Here is a 20,503-nt window from a genome sequence, read left to right on the forward strand (position 1 = left end):
CACCATATGCGTAGCAGAAACCTAAGAGGGTGGCTGTTTGGGATTCCTTATTTTCACCTACTTATAACTTATAAGGAGAAGTCATAAGTTACAAAAGTGTAACTTATCAGCATTTCCTCTCACATATTAAGGAAACCCAAACACTTTTTTTTAACTTATCATAAGTTATAAATTATAAGGAGGTAAAAATAAGGAATCCCAATGCATGCTATTGATTTAGGTATTTTGCAAGTGAACTACAAGATTTCTAAACTCCATTTTCCCAAAATTATATGTATGATAACTAGGAGTAAAAACAAGAATTTGGGCAGACACGTTTGGTTTTGGTTGCTACATTTTCTAGCCGGGGCATGTTAGGTTGTCAGGTTGGATTGGACTTGATCTAGCTTACCTGAACTTAAATTTAGGTTGCAACATGTATAAGCGATTGAAAGCCATTAGAGGCTGACCCGAGATCAGAGTTGCGTGATACACGTTTCGAGTGTCAAATTGGTGAATGATCTCGCATGTACAAGTGAGGAGAATAAACGAGAGAAAGTTTCAATGCGGGATCCCTCTTTTTTTAGGAGGATTGTGTCGATTGGGCATGATCTAGCTCAGACTCGGCTCATATGTGGAGCCCAGCACAGATGTGTACGATTACTTGAATTTTGTAATGTTCAAAAGCTCACGGGTCGCTTGAAATCTGAATGTTTGTAAACAAGCTAAGTCGCCTTAATTTTTAAACAGGCCGGTTTATGTATAATACACCTTGTTTTCGCAAACCCACGTCTCCAAAGTGGTGGGATGGAGGTGCATCCAAACTGCTTTTAAAGAGTTATAAATCAGTTTTTTGCACACAATTTATTTCTACTTATATTTCAAAAAAAAAAAACAAACGATTTACAATGAAGTGGCAGGTAGGCTGGCAACAAGCTGCGTCGCAACCCTCTTTTGGATAGCAAACCCAATCATACTAAAAACAAAGTTTTGGTTCTTATGGGCCGATAAATTGTTATGCACGACTTTTTGAACTCTGTTCAGAAGGTCCACAACATCAGCTTTGAATGGGAAAGTTACAATGTTTGCTAGAAAACGAACATTCTGCGATTTGAAATCCTGAAAACATCAAACGTAATGAAATTGGGGAATTAACCAAGTATTAATTATCAAAAGAGAGGTTGTACTTGAAAGTTGAATTTGATAAAAAACGTTGGATGCCATTGTGGGATTGCCACTCAATACCATGGTAGATACTCACAAGCTTAATTTACTACCTTTTATTGTGTTTTAAATATTTTAGTTTTCTTAGAGCATTCTTATTCCATTCTCCATCTCCATCTCCATCTCCATCTCCATCTCTATAATTACACTAAAAATACTATTTTTTCTCTCTCATTTTCAATTAAATAATACTTTTTTGTACTTTTATCATTACCTTTTCTCTCTCATTCACTCACAACCACTTTCAAAAACATTAAAAAATTATAGAGATGAACAGTGCGCTTCTCCAAATTCAACCATGAACAATAACATTTTCTCTCTCCTCATCTCACAACCATTTTTAACCATCTCTAAAAAATAAAGAAACTCCTCACATAATTTAGGAAATCAATTGGGAATGTTCTTACCTTAGATATAAAAAGATTACTAATGAAAGTACAAAATAACGCTTATAGTTTATTGTAAGTTTATTAAACCCTATACAATTTAGTTTTATTTAATTATTATTATTATTATTAATTTAAACCCGCTTGAATAATATTTTTTTAACATTTTGACTTAGTTATTCTTTCCTATGATAATGTTTTACGTTTCTGTCGCCGCAACACGCGCGTATAGATCAACGTTTTTACGTCTATATTTTGGTTTGGTTTAACAGTCTCACTACAAGGTCCAGGTCCTATATACATGTCCTTTTATATTTTATCCCCGGCTTATACATAAAAAAAAATAAAGAAAGAAAGCAAACAAATAAACTAATTATGTGATAGCATTGCTAATGAAAAGAATGCTTTAGTAACTTTTGGAATAATGTGTGGATCTATAGGTGTCCTTTATATATTGTCACGGGTAATTTATTAATTTACCTTTTGAAGGTAATACTATGTTTTGTTTGGAACTTCTAGCACTTGTTTTAAAAGGAAATTTCATTGGTTTTGAACAAGTAGGTGTAATATAACTTGATTGCAAGTTTAAGAATGACATAGGATGGATCTTTTGAGAACCATGTTGAGTTGTAAGAACTTAAGAACTTCATTCTAGGCCACAAATTTAATTAATGGATTGGAATATGTGGTTGAGATTAAATCTGGCAAAAAAGTCAAAGTAGGAGAGAAAATAAGGATGTAAGTGGTTACACTAACTTTTACATCCGTTACACATATGTAAAAAGTCGACTCGGTGCGTAAAAAATTCTGTAATTTTTATACGTTTATATAACCTACATATATTACGCATGTGTAAAAAAAATTAAAAAAAAATCGTTACACTGAGTTCTTTCGAGTTGGGGTTCTCATTTGAAATCTCCCCAAAAATGATATGAACTTATTTATTTTTTGGGTTCTATGTTGAAATAATCGTCCCTATACTAACGAGCAATAAGAGTATTTGCTTGATTTTTCACGTAAATACAACCTTAGTATCAATTGTTTAGGATCTGGATTTGGTCTATATAAAAAGTAAACTTTATTTTTAAGTTTATTATATATAATTTATATTATTTTTAAATAAAAGTAAAGTTTATTTTTAGTGTTCAATGTTGAAATAATTGCCCCTGTAGTTATGTGTACAGACGAATTCAAACCAATAACTTATTACTACTTAAGATTAGTCTAGCCCATTATTATACTATAAAAAAATAGAAACCCATAGCTACAGTAGAAAGATTGTGGTTCAATCAGTGGTTGTTATGTGGCAGACACTAAGTTTTTTTCTTTTATTTTATAAATCTGTTTTAGAATTTATTTATTTGAAACTAGATGAAGTAACAAAAATAGAAGCTAGTTATTATCAAAAGAAGGAATTAAGTACTTATCGAGCTCAAATTCCGGATACGTTCAATATACAACTTTTTAATGTATGTTTTCAATCCTTCATTTTCAATATTGTCTTGTTACATGTGGTAATAACATTTTAATTTGTTTAGGTAATGTCAATTTTCAACCGACTAAAATGTTTATAACGTTACTTAATATTTTGTTGTGCTTGAACTTCTAAATAATAAAAGTGACTACAGAAAGTTTATGGCCCGTAAATTCGGGTTCCACTTTTGTTGTGACAAGTATTTACATAACAAAAACAGAATTACAGGTGTTTATTAGTGCATTATTTTGATATCATATATTGTATTTGTTCTTAGATCAATGTGTAGGTGTTAAAGTTGTCAAAATGTAATAATTAATCACCCATACGCATGGCATATATGCTTATGGATCCATATGCATGGATTAACCGTATGCATAAGGATTCATGCGTGTGTCAGTCTATTTATATAAATTAAAGGTATGTGTATGACATAACCTTATGATCTGAGTTGTTCAATTTGCATCATTATTCTGTTTAATTCTTTCCAGACACACACTATCGATCTAAGCCTATAACGAATATCAATTACAAGTCAACATTATCTAGTTTACTATAAAGGTTAAACGCAACATAATTTTATTTGTAGGGATGACAATTAAACTCGAACCTATTGAGTCAGGTAATTAAATATGAGACGAGTTTGCCAATTACATCTGAGTCAGGTAATTAGATATGAGACGGGTTTGTCAATTTTAAAGAAAGAATTGACAACAAATTCTCCTATTCCTTATTATTTTCTTATTATTGTGCTTTATGTTATTTTAGTTAAGATTTATTTGATGGTGTATTATCTTATTCTTTTCAATATAAAAAAAAATGTTTTGACATGAATGAGGGTGCAAACATGACTACATGATATTCACGTATGGCATACACTTTGCTAACAATCACAAAAGAAAATTGGCATACATAAACAAAGTATTGTTGTGATCTATGCATTTGGGTATTGCTTTTATGGTTTATTGGATTGTAATAATCCTAATCGGTGGCAAAGCCAGAAAATTTCAAATGGGGGGTCGTAAAATAATTGTCTTACATTCGTAATTCAATGGTGTACAAAACTACTTTTTTACCGATAGTCGGCAACTGGCATCTTAGAGGTCCCATAGCTTGAAACCGTTGTAGAATTGCTTCAATTTCTACACTTGCAAAAATATCTTTCTCTACATAGCACATTAATGCATCTGTGAGAAAATTATCACCCATCTTGTTACGTAAATCAGTCTTGATAAACTTCATCGCGGAAATGATCTTTCGACGGTAGCTGTTGCAACCGGCAAAACCAAAGCCAACTCAACTAGTCGATAGACGAGGTCATATGTAATATGATATTTCATTTGAACCATTTTCTTTGCAAGTTCTCCGATATCATGAAGACCGGTAAAAACTTCATTACTTGTCATATTTGAAATCTACCTATCAAGTTGTATTCTTAGTTGACCAAGATCAAAGCCACTAAAATCATCAGAATATAACTCAGCAAGCCGTAGTAACTTCTCACGGTAAAAAGTTTGAAATGAGTCTCTAGGGTCAAGACATGCTACACATGCAAGCAACTCCGAGTTTACCTTAGTAAAACGCTCATTCATTTCATTAAGAAGAAGATCAACAACCTAGAATTATGTGGAAATAAAATATATAAAGTTTACTAGAAAAAAAATGTTATAAGCTGAAATTTGTTAACAAAAATAAATAAGAATAAGGCACCTGATAAAAAATATCAGCGCGAAAACGATGGAGATATGTCTGTGGCTCATCATCAATTGTCCTTCTAACTCGCCCTGGAATGACGTCTTCCATATTAGGCATATAAATTTCATTTTTAGAACAAAATGTGGTGACTTCATTCATTAGCTCCTCCCAGCCATCATCTCTATATTTCTTTATATCATATTTCATATCTTCAATCAATCGAAACGCATTACCAATATTTTGATTCTTCAACTATAGGGCTTGTGACAAGTCATTTGTCTTTCTTAATAAGTTTACCATCAAATGAGCAATAAAGACAAACACAACATTTTCCATTTTCTCAGCCATACCAAGCGCAATGCCTCGAGTTTTTGTATCAGTGCCCTCTGTTGACAAGCAATAAGGACTTCTCTCACTGGTTTCCACAAGTCTAAAAGTCAAAGTATAGTTTTAAGATGGGAACCCCAACGAGTGTCACCATGTAACATTCGTTACTTTTTAAACCCGAAAACCCGATCCATTTCAAATTTTTTATATTTAACGTTCATTGTTAATATAACGTCACGATAATTTACGACAATCGTTCGCTTGTTTCCTATTCATTTAATTCACTAACGAAACTCTAAGGATTTAAAGTTTTGTTTAATCAATTTTCGAACTACACTAGTATAATACGTAAATATTCAAAGTTTACAAATTAATATTACATTTACATACATATTCCAAAGATCAGGGTTAGTGTTGTAAATATACTTTAATTCAATTTAAAAGAAAACTAGAGGGACCAAAACCGAAAGTTTAATTCTTAAAATATAATATAATAATATTAAATGGTACCCAGCCCCCACCCCCTTCCTTCTTCTCGGTTTTCCGGTGAGAGCACCGCCGGCGAGCCAAGGTAACTCCGGCGACATTAAAACCTGTCCAAAACGCCAAATTAACAAAGTTTAATTATTAAAACGTTCATCTCCACTAACTAATATCATTAATCGGCTATAATAACGAGCATTAACAAGGTATAATGGCCGATTTAATACGCCCAACGGCCGGAAATTTCTTTAATCATATTAACGATCATTAATCATACAACGGCTCAATTCAGGCTATAAATAGACTTCAAATCATCCCCTCAACCTGTTTCTAACATCAAAATACACATACAAACACTTTGTAATACGAATCTTTTAGCTTTAAAGTTATTTTCCGGCGAAACTCCGTTCATCACCAAACAAGAACGAATCCGGGTAATTGTTATATGTTTTTGAATTGTTTCTTCTAGCTAATCAAAACCCCCAACATAATTTGATCAAACATGGAATGAAATTGTGGAATTAGATTTCTAGGGTTATTAGTGTAGAAGATGAACTAGATTAAATATATAAATACAATTGTTTTCAATTCTAAGAAGAATAGATTGATAGAGCAGTTGGTTAGAACGTATGTATGAAAAGTGAGAGACCCGGGTTCGAACCCAGGTCAGCTGCGAACCTGGGTCAGCTTACATAGTTTTCTTTGGTATTTCTTTTTAATCTATTTTATTAATAAATAAAGCTAAATTATATAATAAATTAATTAAAAATCATAATAAACTAAATAAAATTATCTTAAATTAAATATATATTTTTATAAAATAAATCACATTAAATCTCACCATTTGTCCATATAAAAACCGTTTTCTAAACTCGTTTAACCGTTAATAAAAATACGTTTCGTTAATGTTATGTCATTAGTGGCAACCTATTAAAAATTCGTTAATCTCGTAGAAAGGTCGTCATAAATTGTAACTGCTAATCCATGACTTCTAACTCGTTGTATTTCTCATAGTTACGTAAAATTATTAAAGTATATTAAAATAATCAAAGACTTTGAAAATAGTAACAACTATAACAAAATAATAATTAAATCCCAATAAATTTATACAATAATTAACCTTATTAATTACATTAAATTGTTATTAAACACTCATTCTATTTTACTTATAGCTCGTGAGGTTCAACCGACTCGATTCACTTGATGCTTTTCGGTTTTTACTTACTTTTTACTCCATATCAAAGGTGAGTTTTCATAACCCCTTTTTACTTTTACACGTTTTGGGGTGTAGCACGTCCAAACTTAGTTTTCTTGTGTCAAACTAAAATTCACATGCGTGTCCTGTATGTATTTGTTTTGTATCATATTGATTGTGAACTATGTGATTATGTGCTAGTTGTTTACTGTTTTTGTTGGTGGATATTCATACTCTAGCGGGAGGGTCTGACGAGACGTACCTGCGCTGTCCATTTGTTAATGGCGGTATTATATTCATACTCATAGCGGGAGGGTCCGACGGGACGTACCTGTAACACCCCGACCGATGGCGGATTTTACATCGGGGCGCCACGTATTGTTTCATTACTCGTGACACTATTTGGGTGTCAATATTTAATAAATACATTTTCATTGCGCACGCGCAGGACACAAATCGTAAAGTAACATAAATCATATAATAACTTAAAATATTCAAATAACGTAATTTGTCTTGTTACATTTTAATCTAGTTCCAAAGAAAAAGAAAACATCCTACGCGTCCTTGAGATTCCCAAAAGCAGCTACAGCAAACCTGAACATGTGTTAAAATAAAACGTCAACACTTGCGTGTCGGTGAGAAATCAAGTTTAATAGATATAAATAGATAATAACAAACACTGCGCGCAACATGTGCTTAACTGGGGTTTAACATAGGGTGTAATCAGATTGTGATCAAGCCTAAATAGATCATAGCTCATAGTTCAATCCGTGCTCCCAATCGAGCACAAAAACAAATAATCATACGTGCATGTGTAAACAAAACAAGAAAACCGTAAACGATAGGTCTCCCGTGTTCATCTAATGGATCCATGAAAACTTCGGAATAGGCCGAAACAAGCGGTTAATGATTCACACATACAAATAAACAGCCAAGTAAACGTCCATAACACATGGGGTTTTGCGCACATAAATTTCATAAACAAGTTTAAGACTCAAGTTGTATGAACACATGAACATCCCAAAAAGTTAAAAATAAAAGGGGATTAAGTACGAGATTACTCACTTGTAAACGGTGCGTTGATAGATAATGCAAGAATCCAATTTTTAAACAAGCACAAGTTAACCTATAAATAAGAGGTTATTGGTTTAACGTTTGGTTTTTATGTCTTGAATATATGCAGTAAGTATCGATTTTTGTTAGTTAAACAAATTAAAACAAAATATATATATTTATATTTACTGAGATTCTGGGCAGAACAGAAGAGAAGACGGAGGCAAAGAGAGGAGTGGCGTTGCTGAGGAACTACGGCAGAGAGCAAAGGGAGAGAGATTTGGGGAGTGTTTAAGTGTAGTGTGTAGTGTTAATAAACAAGAAATTAGCTTAATTTATAGGAAAACCCAAGGGAACACAATCCCTTGAAAGGGGAAAAGATCTTATCAAATCAAGCAAAAGATATTAAAAAGCATAAGAAACCAAAAGCAAAAGATATCAAAAGATATGCCGGCAGCTGCAGGGGATGGGGAAAAGCTGACAGGTTACAGGTAAAGCATGGGAGGTGTCAGTCAAAGTACTGTTCAAGACATGCAAAAGAAGATTTCAAAAGATTATGTCAGTCACTTTTTCTGTCAACCAATAGGATTGGTGCGTATGCTGCGCCGAAAGTGGCTTTTCGGACAGATGTCGGAACTGACCTACAGTGCTCAAACCAAAGATAAGATATTTCAAAAGCATACAGGCTGACCTAAACTGATGAAAAGACTTAAGGTCTAGCGCGAGAAGACTCGAGCGCGCGAGGGCGAAGGCAGACAGAACGATCCTTAGCGCACCGCGGGAAGAACAACAATCCTTAGCGCACCGCGGGAAGAACTACAATCCTTTGCGCGCCGCGGGAAGAACTACAATCCTTAGCGCCCCGCGGGAAGAACAACAATCCTTAGCGCACCGCGGGAAGAACTACAATCCTTTGCGCGCCGCGGGAAGAACTACAATCCTGAGCGCGCCGCGGGAAGAACTACAATCCTTAGCGCGCCGCGGGAAGAACTACAATTCTTCGCGCGCCGCGGGAAGAACTACATCCTTAGCGCGCCGAGGGAACAGTTCGCCTCGCGTATCGCAGGAACAGCTGGTCTTCACGCAGGCTTCCCTGTAAGGAGTCTGGTGCGTGGAGCTGCGCAGACATCCTTAGGAGGGAAGAACCAAAGGACAAGCAAAGAGTTAAGAGAAAAAGGGGTTCAAGGCGTAAGGGTTAAGCAGAGGGACGGGACGGCAACAAGAGAGAGAAAGAGGCGGGACGGCGACAAGAAAGAGAGAGGCGGCACGGCGACAAGAAATTATTATTATTAGTAAGTAATATAAATATATATATATATATATATATATATAATTTATTTAATGTTAAATTTACAAAGATTAATAATCAAATTTTAAATCATAAAAAGAATCGGATTCGAAAACGGGTACCTGGGTCGGGTCGGATTGGGCAGATGTCACAGTCTCCCCTACTTTAAGAAATTTCGTCCCGAAATTTATCTCGAAGTAGGTTGCGCAGAGAAAAGGTGCGGGTACTTGATCTTCAACTGATCTTCCCTTTCCCAAGTGAACTCGGCTCCGCGCTTGGACTGCCAACGAACTTTGACAATAGGGATGCGACTGTGCTTGGTTTGCTTTACCTCGCGATCCATAATCTCAACAGGCTTCTCAACGAAATGCATAGACTCATCAACTTGAACTTCATCAAGTGGTATGTGGAGGTTCTCGTCAGCTAAACATTTCTTGAGATTGGATACATGGAAAGTTGGATGCACATTGCTGAGCGCGGGCGGCAGGTCCAGTTTGTAGGCAACTTTTCCCACCCTCGCAAGAATCTTGAACGGACCAACATAACGAGGTGCAAGCTTACCTTTCTTCCCAAAGCGGACAACACCCTTCCAAGGCGACACTTTGAGGAGAACAAGATCACCAACTAGAAATTCGAGAGGCTTCCGCCTGCGATCTGCGTAACTCTTCTGTCGGCTTCTGGCAGTCAGCAGATGATCACGGATCTTGGCGATTTTATCGGTTGTCTCTTGAACTAGTTCGGGTCCTGTGATTTGAACTTCACCCACTTCGTTCCAACAAATCGGCGAGCGGCACTTTCGACCGTAAAGTGCTTCAAATGGGGCCATACCGATGCTGGAATGATAGCTGTTATTATAAGAGAACTCGATCAGAGGTAGGTGTGAATCCCAATTGCCTCCAAAATCAAGAACACAAGATCGAAGCATATCCTCAAGGGTTTGGATGGTTCGCTCAGACTGTCCGTCAGTCTGAGGATGATATGCAGTACTCATGTCCAAGCGAGTTCCTAACGCAGATTGGAGAGATTTCCAAAAGCGAGATATAAAACGGCCATCGCGATCGGATATGATGCTCAAGGGAGTACCATGACGGCAGACAATTTCTTTGACATATAGATGCGCAAGTTGTTCAACACGGTAGGTTTCACGAATGGGCAGAAAGTGGGCAGACTTGGTCAATCGATCCACTATAACCCAAATGCTATCATGTTTGCTTGCGGTCAAGGGTAACTTGGTGATAAAGTCCATTGCTATACTTTCCCATTTCCACGTAGGAATTTCAGGTTGTTCGAGCAAACCAGATGGGCGTTGATGTTCAGCTTTTACCTTAGAACAAGTTAGGCATTTAGCTACGAACACAGCAATATCCTTTTTCATACCAGGCCACCAATAAGAAAGGCGCAAATTATTGTACATTTTGTCAGCACCAGGATGAACGGAATACCGAGTTTTGTGTGCTTCACTCAGTATGACAGAGCGAAGATTCTCATCGTTGGGGATCCAGATGCGATTGAGATAACAGAGAATTCCATTCAGGTTAGGGACTAGATGCGCTTCTGCACCACACGCTAACTCGGCGCCTAGGTTGCCTTTGCTGATCGATGCGCGCTGCGCGTCGCGAATGCGCGATTCAAGATCGTTTTGGATCGGCGCAAAGTGAAGCTGCGTGCGCGGCAAGATACAGTTGAGTTGACTGGGTTTGCGGCTGAGCGCATCGGCTACCACATTAGCCTTTCCAGGGTGATATCGGATCTCACAATCGTAATCGCTGATGAGTTCGTTCCATCGGCGTTGTCTCATGTTAAGTTCCTTTTGATCAAAAATGTGCTGAAGGCTTTTATGGTCTGTGTAAATGATACACTTAGTACCATAGAGGTAGTGTCTCCAGATTTTTAAGGCAAATACAACTGCACCAAGTTCGAGGTCGTGAGTCGTATAATTCTTTTCATGAATTTTGAGTTGCCTAGACGCATAAGCGATAACCTTGCCTCGTTGCATAAGTACACAACCGAGACCTTGGTTGGAAGCATCACAATAAACAACAAAGTCGTCAGTACCCTCTGGTAACGTTAGAACAGGAGCTTCGCACAACAATTGCTTGAGCGTTTGAAAGGCTTCTTCTTGCTTAGAGCCCCAAATATACGGTTTGCCTTTGTGTGTTAATGCTGTTAAAGGCAAGGCGATTTTTGAGAAGTTCGAAATGAATCGCCGGTAGTAACCAGCTAAGCCCAAAAAGGAACGGATTTCGGTAGGAGTGGACGGTGCAATCCAGTTCTTGATTGCTTCAATTTTGGATGGGTCGACATGAATACCCATCTTGTTTACAACATGACTAAGAAACTGTACTTCATCAGACCAAAACTCACACTTGGAGAGTTTGGCATAGAGTTGTTCGGTTCGAAGCTTTTGCAACACCAACTGAAGATGTTGTTCATGCTCGGCCTTGGTTTTGGAATACACCAGAACGTCATCGATAAACACGATCACGAATCGGTCTAAGAAAGGCCTACACACCCGGTTCATTAGATCCATGAAGACAGCGGGTGCGTTGGTTAAACCGAAGGGCATGACCAAGAATTCAAAATGACCGTAGCGGGTTCGAAAGGCAGTCTTGGGAATATCCTCATCGCGGATACACAACTGGTGATAGCCAGAACGGAGATCGATTTTGGAGAAACAAGAGGCACCTTGGAGTTGATCAAAAAGGTCGTCAATACGTGGTAAGGGATACCGGTTCTTAATGGTGAGCTTGTTCAGCTCGCGGTAATCGATACACATGCGAAACGATCCGTCTTTCTTTTTAACGAACAACACCGGAGCACCCCAGGGCGAAGAGCTAGGGCGAATGAATCCTTTATCGGTCAACTCTTGAAGTTGACTTGCTAATTCTTGCATTTCGACGGGTGCAAGTCGATAAGGAGATTTGGCTACGGGGGATGCACCAGGGACAAGATCAACACGAAACTCGACTTCCCGAGCGGGAGGTAAACCAGAAAGATCATCGGGAAAGACTTCAGGAAAGTCACGCACGATGGGGATTTCAGAAAGTTTCTTCCTTCCTTCATCGGGTTTGACCACATGAGCTAAGAACGAGACACATTTCTTCCGCAAAAGTCTTCGGGCTTCGGAGCATGACATAAGTTTAAGACCGTTAGATGGTTTCTCGCCGTAGATATGAAGATCTTGACCATTATCCCGAGGAATGCGAATCAACTTCTTGGCGCAGATTACTTCGGCGCGATTTTGCGAGAGCCAGTCCATTCCAATAATCACATCAAAACTTCCAAGAGGCATGGGAATGAGGTTGATTAGAAAATCATGTTCATTAAGGTTAAGCGTGCAATCTTTGATCACGGAGTTTATTAAAATAGTTTCACCATTAGCCAATTCAACTGAAAAGTTTTCGTTTAAATTTACTCGCGGTCGCGCAAGTTTTTGTTTAAATGCGCGAGAAATAAAACTTCTATCGGCGCCAGTATCGAAAAGTATAGACGCATATTGTCCGTTAAGTAAAAATGTACCATTAACCACGTCATTATTCGCTTGCGCTTGGTGCGCGGTTATATTAAAAGCTCGTCCGCGCTTCACTTGGTTTGAAATTTGGTTAACCGGATTAGCTTGCGTAATTTGTACTTGCAGTCTCGGGCACGCGTTCCGGAAATGACTGGGGTCACCGCAGTTATAGCACGACCTGGGTCGTGGATTAGGGTATGTTGGTTGTGGGTTTAGCGGGTAAGTTGGTGGTGTTTGCGCGATTGGGTTGGCGGGAAGGACTCTACAGTTCTCAGCAGTGTGACCAGTACGGCCACATCGGTTACATTGTCGACACGGGACTTGAGTTGGATGGTGAAGTCTACAGGTTGGGCAAAAGGGTTGGTTTCCTGTGTAAGGTTTCTTAGTTGACGGGGCATGGAGTGCGGGATTGGTTAAGGCATAGTTATGGACTACAGGGGGTGTTGGGTAGGTTGACAGTGGGTTAGGAGCGTGTACTGGAGGTTGGTAGGCGGGTTGCTGGACAACGAGCGGGTTGGTAAGCGCGTAGGCTTGATGATTGGGTCTGCGCCTGCGCTTGAGGTTGTTGCGGTTTGAGGGTTCTGGCTTGGTTTCTGTTGGTTCTGGGACAGTCTTGGTGAGTTTGGTCTTCTCGGCTCCCCGCAGGAACAGTGTTCCTGCCCTGACATGGTTGTCGCTGAGCACAGCGGCCAACTCGATGGCGTCAGAGAGGGTTGCTGGGTTCCTGGCCCATACAGAATCTTGAATTTCCATGGGGAGACCCCCAAGAAACTTCTCGATGGCTCGGCGGGAAGGGGTAACTAGGTGCGGGACAAGCAAACTTAGTTCGTGGAAGCGCGTAGCGTACTCGCGCGCTTCGCCACTGTACTGCTTCAAGTTCCAAAATTCCTCCTCAAGGCGCTTTATTTCGTTGGGAGGGCAGAATTCTCTAGTCAAAAGTTCCTTGAATTCCTCCCAGAGCATGCTAGAAGCAGCCTCTGCACCACGCGCGTGAGCTACTCCGTTCCACCAAGTAAGCGCCCTTGATTCTAGGACACTTGAGGCGTATAAGGTTCGTCGGTCTGGAGGGCATTGGGTATGGAGGAAGGTGTTCTCAATTTTCTCGAGCCATTGGAGCATTACGGTGGCTCCCTCAAGCCCTGTGAATTTCGGAGGGTTACCCGCATTAAAGGATTTAATATTGTATCCGGAGGGGTTGGTATTGTTTTGGTTTAAGGCTTGGGCTATTGCGGCGGCCATTTCCCGGGAACGACGCTGCATTCGTCTGCGCGAGGCTTCTCTCCTCTGATGACGACGAGCTGATAGCGGAGGCATTCTATAAAAGTTTTAATTTTTGTTAATATCTTGGTATGGGAAATCGTTTTAAGTATATCGTCGTAAAGCTTGTTTCGTGGAGTTAAATGCTATCAAATTTTGAAGTAAAATATGAATTTAAATGCAAACTTAATACAGGTAATGAATTCGAATTGAAAATCGACAATTCATGCATCACCATGACTTTCCGAATTCTCAATTTAAAATATCGAGTAAATGAATATTGGAGATTGACAATTCATGTATCACCATGACTTTTCAAATCTTCAATTTAAAACATAAAGTTAATGGGGATTGAAAATCAACTATTCATGTATCACCATGACTTTTCGGATTTTCAATGCCAAATCCCAACAACAAACGAATATGTAAGTAAAGAGATAAATTGAAATTTAACAATAAAAATCGAAAGATCGCGGATAAAACACGAAATCATGTGCTGCGTATGCGCAAGCATATTTTATAAATATCGAGTAAATAACAATTAGCGCGCAAACATGAGATATTTCTCATGCGCGAGAAGGGACTCTTAGGTATTCTAGGTCGTTACGTATAACCACCTATCCTAAAGTCACGGAGCTCTGATACCAATCTGTAACACCCCGACCGATGGCGGATTTTACATCGGGGCGCCACGTATTGTTTCATTACTCGTGACACTATTTGGGTGTCAATATTTAATAAATACATTTTCATTGCGCACGCGCAGGACACAAATCGTAAAGTAACATAAATCATATAATAACTTAAAATATTCAAATAACGTAATTTGTCTTGTTACATTTTAATCTAGTTCCAAAGAAAAAGAAAACATCATACGCGTCCTTGAGATTCCCAAAAGCAGCTACAGCAAACCTGAACATGTGTTAAAATAAAACGTCAACACTTGCGTGTCGGTGAGAAATCAAGTTTAATAGATATAAATAGATAATAACAAACACTGCGCGCAACATGTGCTTAACTGGGGTTTAACATAGGGTGTAATCAGATTGTGATCAAGCCTAAATAGATCATAGCTCATAGTTCAATCCGTGCTCCCAATCGAGCACAAAAACAAATAATCATACGTGCATGTGTAAACAAAACAAGAAAACCGTAAACGATAGGTCTCCCGTGTTCATCTAATGGATCCATGAAAACTTCGGAATAGGCCGAAACAAGCGGTTAATGATTCACACATACAAATAAACAGCCAAGTAAACGTCCATAACACATGGGGTTTTGCGCACATAAATTTCATAAACAAGTTTAAGACTCAAGTTGTATGAACACATGAACATCCCAAAAAGTTAAAAATAAAAGGGGATTAAGTACGAGATTACTCACTTGTAAACGGTGCGTTGATAGATAATGCAAGAATCCAATTTTTAAACAAGCACAAGTTAACCTATAAATAAGAGGTTATTGGTTTAACGTTTGGTTTTTATGTCTTGAATATATGCAGTAAGTATCGATTTTTGTTAGTTAAACAAATTAAAACAAAATATATATATTTATATTTACCGAGATTCTGGGCAGAACAGAAGAGAAGACGGAGGCAAAGAGAGGAGTGGCGTTGCTGAGGAACTACGGCAGAGAGCAAAAGGAGAGAGATTTGGGGAGTGTTTAAGTGTAGTGTGTAGTGTTAATAAACAAGAAATTAGCTTAATTTATAGGAAAACCCAAGGGAACACAATCCCTTGAAAGGGGAAAAGATCTTATCAAATCAAGCAAAAGATATTAAAAAGCATAAGAAACCAAAAGCAAAAGATATTAAAAGATATGCCGGCAGCTGCAGGGGATGGGGAAAAGCTGACAGGTTACAGGTAAAGCATGGGAGGTGTCAGTCAAAGTACTGTTCAAGACATGCAAAAGAAGATTTCAAAAGATTATGTCAGTCACTTTTTCTGTCAACCAATAGGATTGGTGCGTATGCTGTGCCGAAAGTGGCTTTTCGGACAGATGTCGGAACTGACCTACAGTGCTCAAACCAAAGATAAGATATTTCAAAAGCATACAGGCTGACCTAAACTAAAGAAAAGACTTAAGGTCTAGCGCGAGAAGACTCGAGCGCGCGAGGGCGAAGGCAGACAGAACGATCCTTAGCGCACCGCGGGAAGAACAACAATCCTTAGCGCACCGCGGGAAGAACTACAATCCTTTGCGCGCCGCGGGAAGAACTACAATCCTTAGCGCGCCGCGGGAAGAACAACAATCCTTAGCGCGCCGCGGGAAGAACTACAATCCTTTGCGCGCCGTGGGAAGAACTACAATCCTTAGCGCGCCGCGGGAAGAACTACAATCCTTAGCGCGCCGCGGGAAGAACTACAATTCTTCGCGCGCCGCGGGAAGAACTACAATCCTTAGCGCGCCGAGGGAACAGTTCGCCTCGCGTATCGCAGGAACAGCTGGTCTTCACGCAGGCTTCCCTGTAAGGAGTCTGGTGCGTGGAGCTGCGCAGACATCCTTAGGCGGGAAGAACCAAAGGACAAGCAAAGAGTTAAGAGAAAAAGGGGTTCAAGGCGTAAGGGTTAAGCAGAGGGACGGGACGGCAACAAGAGAGAGAAAGAGGCGGGACGGCGACAAGAAAGAGAGAGGCGGGACGGCGACAAGAAATTATTATTATTAGTAAGTAATATAAAAATATATATATATATATATATATATATATATATATAATTTAATGTTAAATTTACAAAGATTAATAATCAAATTTTAAATCATAAAAAGAATCGGATTCGAAAACGGGTACCTGGGTCGGGTCGGATTGGGCAGATGTCACAGTACCTGCACCGTCCATTTGTTAATGGCGGTATCATTATCATACTTGATACTCCAAGTAGCTCGGCGAACGGGGTTCCTTAGTAGATTTGACTTATGTCAAGCGAACAAGAATATCATGTATTTACTTTTCTTTTGCTATATGATTGAGACTATACATCTTGACTTGTGAATTTTACACTTTTCATATTATATATATGCAAAACTTTATGAATTCTCACCAATATTATTGTTGACAAAATATATTATTTTCAACATGTTGCAGATTGAAGTTTAAGGATCGAAGAATAGAATAGTTGGACCATTAGGTCACAAGAGACGAAAATTTCAAAGTTTATTGTATTAATATTTGATTGTGTATTTGCGATGTATTGAAATGAATTAAATATAATTATTGTCGCTTTACGTTACGAGCTTATTTTCAACGTGTTGCAGATTGAAGTTTAAGGATCGAAGAATAGAATAGTTGGACCATTAGGTTGCAAGAGACGAAAATTTCAAAGTTTATTGTATTAATATTTGATTGTGTATTTGCGATGTATTGAAATGAATTAAATATAATTATTGTCGCTTTAATAGCGTTACGAGCTTATGAGTGATCTGTACGTTACACCCGTGCTTATTCCGCTTTAGCCGGGGTGTTACACACCAGCTCGGGCTAAACTCATTTCTTGGTTTTTACCTTTTCCTGTACATACTTAACTCGTCTCAATTCGTTTCACAAAATCATCATGTTTTTTTTGTAGAATCAAATCTTTCCTTTTACATTGAGCTCCAACAATATTCACAATCTTTTTAAGTTAATCAAAAAAAGAACTTACAGATGCATATTCAGATGACGTGGCCACGATTACCAATTGTAACTGATGTGCAAAACAATGAATATAAAATGCACACTTATTTTCAGCTAAAAATTTTTGCTTCAATCCATTTAGCTCCCCACGCATATTGAAAGCTCCACAAAACCTTGACCTCTAACTTTAGACATTGTTAAAAAAAAATTTTCAAAAAAATTATCAATAGCACTTTTTAGAGATGATGCACAAGTGTTGGTAACATGCACTACCCCAACGAACCGTTCAATCACTTCTCCAACATCATCCACATATCTCAAAACCACCGCCATTTGCTCTTTTATAGAACAATCACGAGACTCGTCAATTAAAATAGAAAAAAACTTATCTTTAATCTTGTTCACAATAATCTTTCTTACCTCAGCAGCACATGCATTAACTATTTCTTTTTGGATTTTAGGCGAAGTCAATTGATTATTTCCATGTGATTTTGAATTAAACGCCTTATTTACTTCATCATTACGTTCACAATACAACGTGACAACTTCAAGAAAATTACCTCGACTATTAGAGCTTATAGACTCATCATGCCCGCAAAAAACCAAACCTTGTTTTAAAAGGAATTGAATCACATCAATAACAGCGGTTAACCGAACACGATAAACAATCTCATCTTGCTTACATTGTTGTGACAATACATTGTCTAGATTGTGCCTTTGATCTTTAAATAACTCAAACTCAACTCTAGCATGATTATGTCTACTATTTTGACCTCCTTCATGATCACGAAAATTTTCAAATGCCTTTTTCCAGTTTCTAAAACCATGGTTGATAAAGACTTCATCCCCATGTCTATTACCGGTAGGGAACAAATAACAGCACAAACAAAATGCCGCATCTTTTGATGCGCTATATTCTAACCAACAAAAACGATCAAACCATGTTTTTTGAAACTTTCTCAATTGTCCACAAATTTGTGTTTTGGGAAAATTATGACCTTTTGGTTGGCAAGCACCTTTCGTTATATAACGTCTCCTTACTTCCTCTCGAATATTAATTGAATAATCATTAATTGGTTTGTGCAAGGTTGGGTCACCAACAATTTCATATTCCGATACTTCAACTTCTTCTCGACTTCTTTTATTATTATTTTCATTGGCATGTGACGAACTTGATGGAGTCGCAATACTTGATTTGGGTGTGTTACCAAAATATTTTTTGATAGAAGCGTTTCTACATACACAAATAATAAACTTAATTATCGTAATAAATTATATAAAACAATAAGTTCTAGATTAGATCATATATACTAAGTGATATCGTAAATTAACTACATAAAAGATAACTACACAACAAGATTCCTAATTTCCTATTGTTAAAATCATAAAGTATTAACATTCTAAATAATAAAAATTAGTTAAAATAAAAACTAAAAACAATAAAGTTAAGTTACTTCATATTGTCTTTTCCGCAATAGGAAAAAGAAACACCAAAAAAGTGTAAATGAGCAGAGAGGAAAACAGGGACGGCTGACTTGTGCACTAGGTCAAAAGTGAAAGAATAGGTTATTAATAAAATATTATGTTTGGATATGGGCTTATTAAAAAAATTAAAAAAGACCCACATTCCTATAGACCTAAATATAGTAAATAGCATGTCTTCTTTTATGCACATAACTCATCACTGTCGTCTTCTTCATTCTTCAGTATCACCATATCTCACACTTCATAGTTTTGTCGGAAACCACCTGCCGGAATTTCTCAAATACAAGATATCTACATTTTCTTTTTGATTTTAAGCATTCTGTGAGAGATTGAGAGGGTCAAGCCACTAAAAAAAAAAGTTTGCCTACTCCGATCCGCTGTAAATTCGGTGTTTTCTAGTGGAGCCATACCATTGCCATAGCCTTTGAGGATTGTCCTAGCATATTGACACATGTTTGGTTCATCGTTTGGTGTCGCCATCGTTTGTTATGTTTGATCTTCTTTCAATGTCGTGTCGTCTACTAACTCGTCTTTGATTGTTTCAGCTACTTGCTTCGCTCGGTTGCTTATTCCCCGATGGAAAATTCGTCTGAGGTCAGAAACTGGCGAAATAAGCTCAGGTTCGGATGTCGAGGACATACATGGAAAAATATAAATTAATTCCAACTATATATATTTAAGCTAAAGGCTAAATAAAAATTAACTAAAGGCCAAAATAAACAAAAAAAAGTAAAGAGAAATTAAACTTTTTACAATTATACACACAGATTAAGATAAAACTTGGATCGTGCTTAGAAACTTTACTACGTCCCCGGCAACAGCGCCAAAAACTTGGTGTGATCATGTGTGATGGATTAAAATATGTTGATTGGTTTTCACACAAGAACGTGCTTTAAATTTACAAAAATGATTTCTTCTAGAACTAAACCACACACAATTAGGCAAGTGTACCCATCGTATATGTAGAATAGTATCGGTAAGAACCAAGTATCGATCCGTGTACAAAAATAATTTATAATAATAAATCTTTGTTTCAAATTAACCGGAGATAATAATCCTTTAATGATGATTTTAAACTATTTCTTACATTATTTGTTTATAATATACATATATATATATATATATATATATATATATATATATATATATTTGGATTTTAATTTTATTTACTGTAAAAACATTAATAATATACTTAGGATTTGAAGATGAAAGGGATTCACAAATGAATGAAATGTTGTAATCCCGTTTAAAAACTATCTGGGTTTGATGAGACCCATGACCCGCTCATTTTTTTTACTATAAAATTGTTTCTTAATTATAAATAATATTTTTTTATAAAAAAATCCGATATTAAGTTTTAGTTTATTCCTATTTTATAGGATTTTCATATCAATTATTTGTTGAGAGTACTTTTAAATTCAATGGGACGTTATAACTCGTTTAAGGGCTATCTGGGTTTGGTAAGATCTATACCTGTGAATTATGGTCAAATGCATGAAAGCCTCCACTTACAAATAAAGCAATTTGGCGGCTTGA

General features: G+C 37.4%; 1 protein-coding gene across 1 annotated transcript; it reads right to left on the bottom strand.

Annotated features, from left to right (window-relative positions):
- Positions 1 to 4,098: 4,098 nt before the first annotated feature.
- Positions 4,099 to 19,447, bottom strand: LOC143600079 (uncharacterized). Its single transcript, XM_077077866.1, has 8 exons — positions 19,378 to 19,447; positions 17,756 to 18,399; positions 17,511 to 17,663; positions 5,596 to 5,678; positions 5,056 to 5,188; positions 4,774 to 4,947; positions 4,483 to 4,679; positions 4,099 to 4,330 (listed from the first exon to the last, which is right to left on the bottom strand). Exons 1-8 carry the CDS (start codon positions 19,445 to 19,447, stop codon positions 4,099 to 4,101), a joined length of 1,686 nt encoding a protein of 561 aa, XP_076933981.1.
- Between the last annotated feature and the right edge of the window lie 1,056 nt (positions 19,448 to 20,503).

The sequence above is a fragment of the Bidens hawaiensis genome, unplaced genomic scaffold (assembly GCF_021521415.1).
Source record: "Bidens hawaiensis isolate Kalapana, Puna unplaced genomic scaffold, B.hawaiensis_p1.1 tig00053310_1, whole genome shotgun sequence".
Classification (NCBI taxonomy): Eukaryota; Viridiplantae; Streptophyta; class Magnoliopsida; order Asterales; family Asteraceae; genus Bidens; species Bidens hawaiensis.

Excerpts from the sequence above, each read along its gene's own strand:
- LOC143600079 (XM_077077866.1), bottom strand. The coding sequence starts at position 19,447 with ATGGCGACACCAAACGATGAACCAAACATGTGTCAATATGCTAGGACA. Across the intron at positions 17,664-17,755 it reads TGATTGAACGGTTCGTTGGG|AGGTCAAGGTTTTGTGGAGC; the intron begins GTAGTGCATGTT and ends GTCTAAAGTTAG. Across the intron at positions 5,189-5,595 it reads AGGAAGGGGGTGGGGGCTGG|ACTTGTGGAAACCAGTGAGA; the intron begins GTACCATTTAAT and ends TTTGACTTTTAG.